Source organism: Cardiocondyla obscurior, linkage group LG12 (assembly GCF_019399895.1).
Source record: "Cardiocondyla obscurior isolate alpha-2009 linkage group LG12, Cobs3.1, whole genome shotgun sequence".
Lineage (NCBI taxonomy): Eukaryota > Metazoa > Arthropoda > Insecta > Hymenoptera > Formicidae > Cardiocondyla > Cardiocondyla obscurior.
In genome coordinates this window covers 2,121,159-2,135,523 of record NC_091875.1, presented here as the reverse complement: position 1 = coordinate 2,135,523, position 14,365 = coordinate 2,121,159, and the positions used below count along the sequence as shown (strand labels likewise).

The 14,365-nt window shown below is 37.0% G+C and overlaps 2 protein-coding genes across 5 annotated transcripts in view; both read left to right on the top strand.

The window, feature by feature from the left end:
• Position 1: 1 nt before the first annotated feature.
• Dlt (codanin-1 like protein dlt) lies at positions 2 to 6,425 on the top strand. Of its 3 annotated transcripts, none has more exons than XM_070664678.1 (11): positions 2 to 382; positions 465 to 765; positions 848 to 1,124; positions 1,207 to 1,367; positions 1,450 to 2,040; positions 2,119 to 2,352; positions 2,438 to 2,800; positions 2,950 to 3,115; positions 3,186 to 3,454; positions 3,667 to 3,831; positions 4,925 to 6,425. In XM_070664678.1, exons 2-10 carry the CDS (start codon positions 484 to 486, stop codon positions 3,814 to 3,816), a joined length of 2,493 nt encoding a protein of 830 aa, XP_070520779.1. In that variant the 5' UTR covers positions 2 to 382; positions 465 to 483; the 3' UTR covers positions 3,817 to 3,831; positions 4,925 to 6,425. The 3 variants fall into 3 exon arrangements, with proteins under 3 accessions (XP_070520779.1, XP_070520780.1, XP_070520778.1); XM_070664679.1 differs by lacking the exon at positions 4,925 to 6,425 and adding an exon at positions 4,576 to 4,905; XM_070664677.1 differs by lacking the exon at positions 4,925 to 6,425 and having other exon boundaries at positions 3,667 to 4,406.
• Positions 6,426 to 6,712: 287 nt separating this feature from the next.
• The window catches only part of LOC139107245 (adhesion G protein-coupled receptor E3), a 63,095-nt gene continuing 55,442 nt past the window's right edge, over positions 6,713 to 14,365 (top strand). For both annotated transcript variants that reach the window (XM_070664683.1, XM_070664682.1), the window contains exons 1-3: positions 6,713 to 7,071; positions 7,513 to 7,831; positions 11,567 to 11,764. In XM_070664683.1, the coding sequence (XP_070520784.1) occupies positions 11,586 to 11,764 (179 nt within the window). In that variant the 5' untranslated portion in view covers positions 6,713 to 7,071; positions 7,513 to 7,831; positions 11,567 to 11,585. The remainder of the gene's footprint in view (positions 7,072 to 7,512; positions 7,832 to 11,566; positions 11,765 to 14,365) is intronic.

Here is a 14,365-nt window from a genome sequence, read left to right as displayed (position 1 = left end):
GCTTGTAGCGTCATCTAAAAACTATGCGATGTACTTCAGCGATTTGAGATATCTGCTGAAGACGATTTCATGACCTTGGTGATTTTCGATGTAACATAACCACATTTGGTCGTTCCGGTTTTGAAAAGTTAACAAGAATGCGAAACAACCATATGCTCGGAAATATGATCCCCGCACCGAAAAATGTTCAATGTGCGATTGGAGATTGTATAACGTTGGTCGTGTCTTCGTTAAATTAAAATTCTAATCATTGTTTGTACGCTGCATTTGCTTCGATATGCTCCAAATGTTTAACTTTCACGTCAAGAATGACTAACGTTTCCGATGTCAAGTGTTAATTAATTTTTAACTGGGAGTAACGAGATTTTTAGTTAATGAACAGGTTGTAAAAGTCACTTGCAAGAGTTCTTTTTTTGTGATTTTCTCTGTAACATTTTAATGCTTATTGTTTTTTGTAAATTTAGGTAGAAATTGGCGTGCACAATGGGTGAGCTAAACGTGTCTTTTCAAATTGACACGGACAACCGTGAGAATTTTTCGTCAGTCATTGCATTCCATACTTTTAAGAAGCAAAGAGATGCCTTTTACGACATATTTAGGATGTGGCAGGAGAATCATTTGCTTCCGGGATGGGTGTTTCAAATTGCACTGGGTGGAAAGATAAGAACTATGCTGACAATGCACAATGACTGCAGTAATTTTTATCACATTGCTAGGCTATTTAAATCACAATTGTTAATATCATGTATACAAAATGGACATCAGGTAAGGCTAAATCCAATAATTTTTTTTTTTTTTTATTGTATTACTGTTATTTTGTTAATAATATAGCAATTGTGAATTACAGGATGGTGTAATGGACGATGAGAGCTTAGGTTTTTTAAAAGCTTTAAAGCACACTAATCCTGAAAAATTGACACAGCTCAGTAAAAGATTTGTAACCCCCTTGCCATCTCAAAGTCAGAGTATTGGTCCTTCATTTCCTGGCATACAGGAGTTTTTTAAAGATTTTATATTGCATGCATTTAACCCGATATTTTATACACATTTAGAGAATTGTTTTGTACATGAGATAATGGAATTGAATGACACCCAGTTTGCCAATAGTGAAATAGAAGACTCAGGTAAATTTTATATTGATTTAATTATTATTAATATTTTACTTAAAATTTTATGAATATTATTGTTTGGGTTTTTTTTTTATAGAGACAATGGTTGACGAGCAAACGCAGCGAAATTTTATTACTTGTTTAGCCAGTTTGAGACTTCTTGCAAAAGTATTAGGACTTTTAGTGTCATTGCCATATAGATCAGAATCGAATACTACTAAAGAAATTCTAATGATGCAAGTAGAAATAAGAAGCAAGGTAAGTTATTTACAAACTGTGATTAATGTTGAAAGTTGCATCTTAAATTTTTCTCGTATAATCGTTTTGTATTGTCATCTAGGTGTTACCATCATTGAATTTACAATCGTGTCTTCAAAATGCTATAGTCGAGGGCAAACTGTCGCTGACGATACCTTGGGTAATAAAATATCTAGCTATGATGGACGTCGTGTCACTTCGACTGCCATACTATAAGCAGATCTTGGAATTACTGTATTACATCTATCACGCTATCAATCAAACCGATCTTTCCGCTTCTGATTGCCCTATTTCTCAACAATCGACTGTGCTCCTCAAATCCAGTTTGAGTTGGTTGTTCGAGCTACCAAATTTTCCGAGAGATTTCTATACTACCTGGCAAAAGACTTGCAAAATTAAGGAATTAAAAAATCTCAAACAGTTGGAAAAATATTCTGAAAAAAGGAAGAATTCGCATTCCGTCGACTGCGCAATTCCCGTCAAAAATAGTCTCGACAAATTGGATATAATTACTGAACGTACGATGCGTATGTGTTGTCCTCGAACGGAATCGACATTTTCTGTTTTTCATGGAAACGGGACGAACTTGAATATCAATTCCAATAAACACATTACACCCGTTACTAGTCAATTACGTAAATTAGGAGGCACCACTCGCGCAAAACGCTTGGAGGTACTTTTTTTGTTTAATATATTTATATTTCTAACATTACTAATATAATATTATGCGTTTTATAAATTATTTTTGCAGTTTCAACTGGAAGAAGCCTTTTTCCATGGTCACCCGGCTTCTACTCGGAAAACTGTCGATTTCGTTTCCGAGAGAGTTGCGTCAACCTGCGTGAAACATATATGCAACACGCTCTTAGCGTCAGCGCGAGAAGCAAATTTAAATTCTTTCAGAAAGATTTTGAAACGCAAGAACATTGATAGGAGTACGGATGAACAGAGTGAATTATCGAAAAACTTTTTCAACGAATTTAAGGTGATACTTCAGCGCGCTTATATCAGAAATATTTTATGTTTTATGTGGGAAGAGATTAAGCGTTTAAATCGCAGTTTGTATTTAGGCTTTGCTTTTGGATGACATAAATACGTTGGCCAACAACGCGTCAAGAGAATTGAAAGATCAATGTGAGAAAACAATTCCGGCGATTTGCGAGACACGAGTCGCGACATCGATAGAATCTTTATTGGCAGAGGATTCTCTAACAGCGGTTAAGGAAATGTGCATTAAAATTACGACTAGAATGGCGATGGAACGAATAAATCAATGGATTCAATCACATATTGCCAGCGATTCCTTATTTATAAAGGATATGGAACTTGAAATCAATAGGTTCTTTCGGAATAGTAGTCCTGTGCACTCTAAGCAAGAAAAGCATCACAATATGGATGCTCCTAGTCCTACAGTCATAATGGACGAGCTTCGGGTGAGAGTTCATAAGTTTGATACAATAAAGAATTTATTATAATAATTATAAAGTTTTTCCAAATTAATAACTTTTTAATTTATGTATTCTAAAATTAACGATTTTAAACTGTTAATAATTAGATATTTTCTGTTTGCTTTTATTTATAGGCATTTATATGGCATATGTTGGATAACAACGGCATAGATTTAAATATATCGTCTATATTAGATATTTTAGACAAACTGTATCAATCGTTTAGTCAAAGAGGTGACTTACTACCAGGTCCACAAAAAGTTTTATATTATCTTAGTGTCGATTTTGCGCTATTCTTAGGTACGTTCAATAATACTAAAATGTTATGATAAAATTATGCAACTATTATATTAATATTTCGCATTTTCAGTGGCGTATAGGACAGATTTGTTTACACGAGAGGTCCAAGACAAATTAATTAAAGTTTGGTCATCAGACAATTTAAAAAATGACGAAAACGACTCGCCTATGTGTAGAATTTTGTGTTCTAGAAATATTATGCTGCTAACGCAACCGCAGAATGATGCGATGTGGCCAGTCTTTGGCAAATTTCTGAAGAGATTATTAGAAACGGAAATACTCAATGGAGACAGTCTGAGTGATCAATGTGTAGCTTTATTTAGGCAAGACTGGCCTGTGGTAAGTGCATTTGCGGTATAACTATTTAATATGATACATTGGAATAAATAAATAAATAGCATTTAAACTAAAAAAGTTAAAGATTTAAATTGTAAAGTATATAATTATACGAAATATTTTTACGAAGTATTTTTAATATGTTTTAACATGCTGCTTTAAATTTCTAATACTGATTGTATGTTTGACCTTAACATCAATTTACTTGTTCACAGCCTTTGTTAAAACTGTTATCGAAGTGCCTATTTGAGGCTATTGAAGATTACAAAGCCAATGATGAGGCGACGGAAAAAGTCAAGTACCTGCTTGGTTGGATAGCAGAAACATATCATGAGATTGAGTTTGGCGTCGATGACGATCTATAGACTGACACGTAGTAGGTAATTAATAACACTACGAAAATTGGAAAGTATAACTTTGTTGAGATGAATCGGTGTAGATATAGCTATTGTTTCTTGGGTGTATATATATTGTATATTACGATATGAAACATTCTTGTTTTACAAATGTAATTTGCTTCGGATGTGTACACGGACAAATACTTTATGAGTAGATTAATAAAAAGTATATCTTTTTATATGTAACGATTATATTAAATATGATTGTATATTTTATAATCGTTTACACCGGCTGTTTTTTCACGCCGCGTCGAAATATCTCGTTGAAGTTAATAGAGCGTAGCTTTGTCAAAACTTTGTCCTTTGCAAATTACGTTATCCATTTCGTTCCATTCCCACGACTCTGAACGTTAAACTATCGCTTCGCCCTGTACAATGAAATCAGATAATCGTACCTTTAGACTCGGCAGGCAGTTGTGTAATGAGATATGCGTTACTGTAATTATGCTCTACTATCAAATACACGTTAATAAATGTTTATACTAATTTAGCTTGAATTATATATTTTTACACGTTTAAATCGCACTGTATTAAATAAATGAACGATATATTGATAATTAATATTTAGTTAAATAATTTAAGTTTTATCCATTATTTTTAATAATTTAATTATTCTACAATTTAACTCATTAATCAAGTTGTTTTAGTTTAACGAGAATAATATTTTACGTCAGTTATCACAATTGTTCAATTCAAGTTACAATTTAGTTTTTTTTTTATAAAAAGGTCATGTTAGGTGCGCGTTACAGGAATATCTGTGTCTCTGAGATTCACCCTGAGGGTACTTTTCCATCTTGGTGAAGTAATATAACGTGCACCGTTATCGCTGTCAAGCGCACGCTGCGACAACTGGGAGTGTCGGGGCTGGTTATAAATCTCACGGGGCTCAAGTATAATTCGTTAATGTGAAACCCTTCACGCAACTAAGATAGCAAGTGTAACAATTATTTTCGTTTTGTACAGACTTTGCAAGTTACAAATTACTACGGTGTAAAATGAATTATTTATGTTTTGACTTCTATATAAATTATTTGGTTGTGTAAAAATAAAAATTAATTTTAAATGCTAATTGCAGCTGCGTCTAGTTTCTTCCGAAGAGGCTGGAAATCTCTGGATCGATAGTCTTCAAAGACCCATCTTTTTGAACGATACTGTTACATCCAGGCACATTGTTCTGGCGCAACGAGGATGGTCCTTTTGTCCTTTCGAAATTGGGTCATCCACCTCCGTTCCATTACCATAACTCTCAATGGTCGTCCACCTTCTCTCCCCATGGTGGATATCTAATCTGGGCTCGTTGCGAGCGAGCGAGTGACCGCAAATTTTCCGCCCTTGTGAACGACAGGCAGACATTTCCTCCTATAATTCGTCTCCGATATATTGACGATTCATCGATGGACGAATTAAAATCGAAAACTCGAAGAAAAGAATGACCGCAATATTAATTGTATCGCCGAGAAATTGTTAAATCTATTATATTCGGTATTTTTTATGAAATGTTATCCAATACGTACTGCAGCGAGAGTTCAAATGAATCAATGAGTATTAATTTTATCATCGAGTAATTATTTTGTAATATATTTTTGTTAGGAATACGATTCGTTTAAATGCGCAAACGGACCATTATTATTTTATTGATTTTTTTTATCTGTAATTGTATTATTTAGTTTACTGAAAAACGACAATTGTTCTATTAATAGGATATAAGTTAGTATCTCTACTCTAAATTTCAAGCTATTAAAATTATTTTTTGTTATTTAATTATTTCAAAAGTCGACGTATCGACCCTGAATTATATCAGTTGCGAAACTCAGTTAAACTAATTTGAAATTTTGCGATGGGTTTTACATTGTCAGGTAATGTTCTCTCGCAACGTGCTGTTGACGAGTTATCTTGCATGTACGAAATATTGTTATTGCCACATTGTGCTATATGGCGTACAAAAATTTTGTATATTAAATAGATCTCGTGCGATATAATTTTTCACAATCTTTCGAGCACGGAAACGCGACCCATTTCGAACGTTTGTTATTTCTTACACTTTCCCAGGTTAACGCGATTAACTGGGAAATACATCTGAAAAATTTCTATCAATATGTTTCAACGTCTTTGGTGAACTTTAATTCTTAATTCAATTACAATGAGGAAACTTTGTCGTCCAACTTCAGAAGCGTGGGTCGAAAGAAACGGGAAGAATTTCTGAGTAACATTTCTGTAATTTCGCCAAGTATGCTTCTTAATACATTTCTCGAAATAATTAATTTTTTTTTAGCAGGAAACTTTTAGTTAGCATCGGACCGAAAATTGAACGGCGTGGGAGAAACGCCAGAAGAAAGAATCTCTCGATCTTTTACGTAATACTTTTGCAATTTCGCGAGAGAGCGTGCTTTTTCACGCTGAGAATCGCGAGAAATTTAATTGTTTTCAAACTGTAAGAAACTGTTAATTATTTCGATCGTTATGGGATATTAATAGAAATGTTAAATAAAGTGATACAAAAGAGTTCGTGAATCTGAATAAATCTCGAGAACGAATAAAAGATAAATAGCCATTCAAGAAAGAAATCTTTGAATTGAATTAAAATAAAATAATAATTTTATGTACACATTTTTTATTCAACAATTTTAGAATTTATGATGAATTTAATTTAAAAACTTTAATTAAAAAACAGCAATAGAGAATTGAAAATAATTAAATTAATCAGCGGGTCAAACGTTTTTCCGATATTTAATGTAAAAGCAAATTTTAAAGCAAGAAAAAATCGCGCCGCGAGCGAGCCACAGGGCTACCTTCTTTCGGGTGTTGGGCAAACTTCACGGCGTGGACGCGTGTAGTGCGCGTACATGCGCGGCCGCGGCGCAGTTCCGCGCGCGCGTTCGTGGAGTGTGGATGGATTCCTAGCAGTCGTGATCCGCGGCCCGTTGCGTCCGCATTTGCGTCCGTATTCGCGTCCGCGTTTTCGTTACGGCCGCCCGGTCTGCGATCTACAGACATTGCAATCGATTCATTCGCGTATGCATCAACTTTCCGTCGCATTTTCACTCGTGAAGTCGTCGAGTCGAGTCAACAGGCCGGTCGGCTCTCGAATGCAGCCGCGGACCGTAATTCCGCATTGAGGAGAACGCTTTCAACGGCCGATGAAGGGTAACCGGTAAGCGAGGAAAGCTGGGGAATCTTGCGAGATATCTCGACGATCGCTGGAAGACAACGACGAGAAACACGGTAAGAAATCTAAATCTCCCCTTCCCCCCCCTCCCCCTTTCTTCTCTCTCTTCTCTCGCAAAGCTAGAATTCGAATCGCGAACTTCGGTCACAAGTATATCAAAGCTGGATGTAACCGTGTTTGACAAAAGTCGATCGCATCAACGCAGAATTCGCGCATCGCTATCAATTCAGGCGAGTACTCGGTCTCGTCGAACGAGACCTTTGAAGGGGGAGGGGGGAGGGGTCTTGTCCCTCGACAAAGAATCGCGGAAGTAGCCGCCATTTTTTGGCAACCGAAATCATAGCGTCGGTCTGAACTTGACCGCGAGTGATTTCTTCGCCATTTCGGCGTCGACGAGACCTTGACTCGCTTGATCGACGCCATGTTAAAACGACTCGTTCCGCGAAACTTTTCAGTTACAATTTCTTATGTCGATTCATTGTGTGGAATGTTTGCAGACACGCGACCGCCGCTCTTGCGGAACGAAACTCCTCGGTGTGAGGAACTTCGCGATCCTCGTGGGATTCGAAGTCGCATAAATGAGCGCGATGAAGTCAGACCCGCGGCTCGGCGTCCACGATCGTGACGCGGTCGCAGAGTGATAGACTGATAAAGGAGAACGTTCTACGACGTGCCGGCCGGTGCCGGTTTCGCTCGGGCACGCGAATAGCAGTTGGGCTTCGTCGCATGGATTTCAATCGCCGAAATGGGAGCGACGTAGCCGCGTCCATTCGCTGAACGGCCCCCGTTCCACCGACACGTCTTCGAGAACCAGAGGTAAGTCGTTCCTAACGAGGCATTACGATTTTAGTTAAACGGCGATTCGACGATCGACATCGCTGCAAGAACGAGCTACATCAACAGCTGTGTTTAATAGAAAAACTTGGCAGCTGTTGCGATAATCGTGGATTTGATTGGCGTGCGCTCTTACCTTTGGCCGAGTTTAGAAGCACACTTCACCAATTTTTAATATTGTGATTTCCGAGCACAGAAAAGACAACAGAGCGAGCGAAATTAAAGCAGTATTTACGGTCTTCGATATAAAATTTTTATTGGAGATATAGCAACGTTAATCGTTAGTTAACGTTTATGTATATTTAATGTGTAACATGTGAACACGATTGTGGTACATACGTAAATTATCATTGATTTAGATCGTTGTAAGATTCATTTGTACGTTTCAAATCGATTTCGTCAAACCTCTTTTTGTATCGTATGTTTTTAGAAACGAGAAAGGGACAATAGGCATCGGCAACGAAAACAGTTCGTTCGAAATCAGTTTCATACAAGTAACTAAAACCCAGCTCTAGTATAAATACTAGTTGCGCCAGTAAAACAAACGGAATAAAATTAATAGATTTATGAGAAGCAATATTTTATAATGAAAATTTTTATTCGAATTATTGCAGCGTTAATTGTCGATCGTTGTTTAAAGTACAATCGTTGGAAATTAACGTTTACACTCGCTTCGAAATAATATAACATTTTCGTGACAAATATCCGATAAAAGCAGTAAATTTAAATTGTTTTTTGCTAAATTTCATGCGAGTTAATATCAGAGAGATTTTATAATAAGATTGTCGCAATATTTTTTCATGAAGTTTAAGCCATACTTTTTTTTAAACTGTATTTTATTAGTCCCGATATGCGCGGAGAATATGATTTTGAAAATTCGGAATGTACACGTACGTTGTAGGAAAGATGTAAAAGCCCGTCGTGTCAGTCGTAGAAAGGTCGAATCATACAGTTCAACAAATCGGCATCCGTCGTCAATCCATCGCGCCAGGATTCGCTCTCCAAATTGGAACGAAATGCCAAAAATGCCACGGAAAGTCTCGCGAGCGCGTATGGCGAGACCCGGAACGAAATAAAAGGGTGCACGGGATATTAACTCCCGTTCGATCGGGGCTTGAGAACAGTTGCTCGATATCGTTTACCACGTATTTTCGGTGTATGTTTTAACCATACGATTGATAACCGGCGCGCCGCGGATCGATATGCGGAACTATTATCGAAATACCATTAAACATTATGGCGCAACACGCAGTTGTACTAGTTGCCAACCGGGTGCTGATTGATACAGTTAACGCGACATGTCCCATTTCGCGCTTGCCGATCGATCGCTCATAGATCACGTTTGTTTCAAATGTGCTTGGTGGTACGAAACGTTACGCTTCATTCAATATAATACATCAATCATATTTTACTAAAACCAAATGTACGCGTTACGAATAAGCACGAGTTTTTCCTTCAACGATATCAGTTTTATTAATTTCGAAAGTCTAATGTGAGAAAAAAAAAAGTTGTATTAATCGCGTTATATTTTTTTTATTTATAAAATTATTAGCAGCGCGAATGGAAAGAAGAGAAATGTGTTATGCAACAAAATATTGTGCAAATATTAATCAGACGCGCGGGCGTCTGTATGTGCTAAAATGAATTTCGTACAAACGAGGGAAGCGTGGTTTTACATCGTGCGCTTTTACATCGTAAATGTCGGATAAAGGCCGGAAGCCTGTTAACGTTTTCTCTGTTATCGTTATACGGCTTGCTTTCCCAGGGGAAGACGTCGTGAGAGGGGTATTATGGTGGATGATGAATTGTTATTACGTGAAGAGTATTGTAAAGAAAGAGAAGCTACGTTACATACGGAGCTTTTCGCGCTTCCTAATTAGCGTTAAAGATACAAAGTTTAAAGCACGGGATGTGATTTTGGTAGAAATATTAAACAACATATTTTGCAAACATTTTTAAAACACCCGTACTTAATTGCTTTAACAAATAATATTTTTTAACAAGAAAAAAAAAATTACAAACGACTCCAGATAATGGCTGAGTAAGAAAAAAATTTTTTAAATACCCAGAGAAACATTTGCAATTCATGTTTGAACTAAGTTTGGACTGTTAATCGAAGAAATGATCAAGTTGATAAAGAACTTTGATAGTTGAGCTAACAACTTTGAAATTAGCATACGGCGTATCATTATCAATGCAAAAATCTCTTTTGCTGGCTACAGTTTATAAGAAGGATTGATCGATTTGCTGCCTACGTCAGATACTTTTGCCCGTACGTTGTGATCCGAAGTTGACAATGTAAATGTGATCACAATTAACAAGTTAATTATATTTAATCGACAAACATTGCCATAGAATATATCGTGTATACGATTTTACAGTACGCTCATGTTTTCAATAAAGTTCTCGTTTACATAAATTATACAATCCTACGTCAACTTCTGATAATAAAATTTAATTTCGTTTAATCAAGCATGCACGTTCACGGGAAAAATAGAAATATTAATTTGTTGCTAAGCAGATTTTAATTATCCGTTTCAATTATATCGCTGAAACGCGTCGTCTGATTATGTTATTTTTAAAATAAAGCGTGCAATATTTTTGCAATTATTTTTTATTCAATTTTAACGATATTATTCGCAAAAAAAGAAGCATGTATATTTTATACCGACAATGCGTCAGTAAAACGAATCAAAACAAGCTCGGTGGTTTATGATTTACGTGACTGTGATAAATCATTTGTGGAAAATTGCGCGGAGTAATTAATTTTATTGCGTTGATCGAAATTCACAAGCTGAAAACGATGCAAGCCCGACGCGGCGCAAGGAACATGACTATTGTTGTTTTGCCAAGAAAATGGGTGCCTTCCAGCTAGCGACACAAGTCAGTACGGTGTAACGCAGTGAATATTTTCGTCCTCGTTGCCAAATAAACAAGGGTGGAGGGTGGGTGATTCACTGTGTCGTACCGTTTCGACTGTGTCGCTCGCTAGAATGCACCTTAATATCCCGTACCTATTTTCCACAATTATATTCTCTTGAATTTCTTATATTTATTGAAATCGTGCGAGACACAATCGCGTTATAATTAAATAGGTGGTTGTATTATTTTTTTTTTTATATTTATATGTAATTGAAATTATCTTACATTTCTACAACAAGAAAGTGGAACCTATATTAGTATACTTGATATACGGGTGTCGTTGCGCTAGACAAAGGTTTATGTTTGGGATTGTGTTCTGATATCGTCTAGAGACACATAACAGTAACGCGAGCGGCGGGCAGAATATAATACAAGGCTCGAGTGCGGTAATCTCTGATGTCCCCGGCGTTTCGAGTTGTCAAAATTCGCGGCCGCGGGAGAGTTAATGGTCTACGTTGCTAATTAAAATCTGCAGCGACGGGCGCCGAGACTGTCGCGGGAAGCGTTCATTAAATTTGTCCTCCGCTTTAATCGGAGCCCGGGTAAATGGTAAAAATATTTGCAGCGCGCTGCGTGCATTAATTTAATTCCAGTTAATTAAATTCGCTTTCTATCTTCTATTATCTTCCTCTTTCCTTTAATTGAGTATGCGGTAATTAAAAATTTGAAGGCGCGAATTGTCTCCGCGTTCTCATTTTCTTTCTGTGTATGTTTAAATCGCCGTTCCCCTGCCCATTTTTATCGTTTACGTTTTATTTGTATTTCGATTTAATAATTGGATTCACTCTGTTACAGATGCTGGCATAACGGCGACATGGAGACGTTATACAGCGGCGCGATTCACGGCTTCCCTCAGCCCAGCGGCGGATTAGCTAATGGTGTTTCCACGGGACTTGCAAGTTCCTTCGACCAGGATGGCGTGCTCAGCCTCATCGTTGTTCTCGGCGGAAGTCTATCCCTTGTCGCCCTGGTGTTCGCGTTTATCACCTACAGGTAAGCTTAACTTCCGACTAAGTATCCGCTTAATGTTCCGGCGTTATAAAAATTCATTTTTTCTCGGACACGAAAGAACGCGCTGCTGATAGGAAACGTCAATAACCGTAAGATAAATTGCATAAAACGCAAAAGCAGTACAATTGTTTTGAAACAGAGTAACATGAAAGTGCGACAACGCGAAAGAATACGGTGGGAGTATAATAATTATTTATAATATCCTTGAAATGAGAAAATGTGTATCTTTCTATACCTCGCGATATACAATTACCGCGCAAAGGACGATTTCTTTTATTTAATCATTATTATCAGCAAGGAAGAAAGAAAGAACTTAATGAAACGTCGCGATTAATTAAACTTCACGTTCTCCATTTTTTTTTTTTATATTCCCGTTGCGTTTCAGATTAATCGTTTGTTATTTGTTATTTTATATCGTTCCATTTGTAACTCGACGAAGAATTTAATCGGATTAGTTTGTAACGGGATAAAAATAATGATATCCCGTTTTCTCTTCCGTATATTTCACTAAACGCGAAATAGTTAACGATGTATTATTATACGAAAATGAGAAAAGGAAATTACAATTTAACGATTGGTTTGTTAATTGCACGCGTTCTATCTCGGCAACTATTATCCCGGTGCGTGTTACGTTCCCGAGAAATGTGCATCAATTTATTTGAGAAATTGGCTAGAAAATCCTGGCGATACGCCGGTCACGTCGTCTTTATATCCTTCTATTTTCGGCACGTCGGCGATTTCGCTCGTGGTTCTTATGGATCGCCGATTCGTTCGTCACAGAGCTAATCGGTGTACCTTTACGTTGAAAGACGATACCGCCGGAATACTAAACGACTTCATGACCACTTCCACCACCTCCCGTGACCTAGTTCTCGTCCTTCGAAGGGTATGTCCTTCATTTTTTTTTTTTTTATTTCCTACGCTTTGCTCGCGATCTAATTTCTCTCCCAATATCGTATTTACGGTCAGCGTGTGACTTTAGAAATTTTATCTCCCCCGCTATATAGCTGAGAAATCCGCGGCTCGCGTTCCTCTTTGTTATAATGGCATTCCGACCTGCCTTTCCGAGAGCGAGAATGAAATCGTTAACGAAGAAACGGGAATGCGGCGTGACACGTGGAGGTAAACCGGCGGGAAAGGGAGAAAGAAAGTTTTATTGATTGATCATGTCTCATACCGGAAATTGCCGGGAAATGGAAAAGCGCAGCCGCGACGTTTCTTTTTTCTTTTTGCGCACGATTCGATCGATCGAAGGGAAACAGACGATCTTTGATACGATAGAGCAGGCTGGACAAAAGCCATCGTCGTAAATGGCATCGATAAAACGTGGCCGTTCTTCGATAGTTTATCCCATTCTCCTGCTCAATGTAAATCCTTCCATATTTCGCTTCCAAGAGATATCAGGGTGTCGTAAAAATCGACAAAAATTCCTTCTCGTATAATAGAGATAGTCCCTGATGTCGAAAAATACTTATAGTGCCGATCGCACGCTATTCTTTCGATATATTCGCATTTATAACAAAAAAAAAAAATTTTAACAATAGTAAAGTGATGATTTTTCTTGCTTTTCTCGAAGTAGTAAAATTAGCGAAGGTGTGACTAGCAAAAGTGAATTCTATAAGTCTTTTAGGAAAATTTGAGAATTTTTTTTTTTTTACCGAATTTCGAAGAGTTCAACAGGTCTCCATACGCTTTTCTGCCGGGATTTTAAACTTATAATATGGTTTCCTTGCTGTGAACTTGCGGAGTTTCGATATCCTTAGCATATCGAGTTAATACTTCTTAAAAAAATATTGTATTTTTAACGACACTTCGGCCAGTCTTTATAATTCTATATTTTAGCTTTATTATTTTTAGGAATACTAGTTTATCATTTTAATATTACTAATTAACAATTACCAGCTTATTAAACAAAGTACAGTTTCAAGCGTAGACTTGCTTTTAGTAAGTCCAATTTTGAGAAACTCGCTTTTTTTTCTTTTTCTTTTTTTCTTTCTTTTTTTTGTCGCTCATAAAACATTCCGTAACAAAGGAAAAGAACGAAAGCAACGTGACCGCGACTTTCATATTTATTTTTCGCTAATGAACTTTCTTGTCTGCTCTCCTTCTTCAAATACCGGCTTTATTATTGTTTCAGCGACTAATTAGATTCGAGGCAGGAATAATTTTGCGCGCGAAATATTATATTTTTCTTGGAGGAAAGGTAGTAAAATCTAGGGAGAGATGGGAAATGCGTTCGAGACAGTTGGCGGGATAAGCCGGCCAAATAATCTTCGTGCCTGCAATAATAATAAAACCGTCTTCTCTTTCTTTATCTCACTCTGTTTGATCTGTACGAATTCCGCCTTTGCCCGTTTTTCCTCCGTGTTTTCCGAAGGAAAAGCGAAAATCGCGCATTGTCGACAGTCACGTTCGTTTATACGCGTTACATATATCAAACGTTATTTCAATATCGCGAATCAACTGTTAGCTTTTCATTACGACGGTACATATTACTATTTTCATTTCTTTATTACCGTTTATCTATTTTTTAGTCCTTTTTCCTATTGGTGTTCTGTTCCAATAATGTTCGTGTTATCGGGC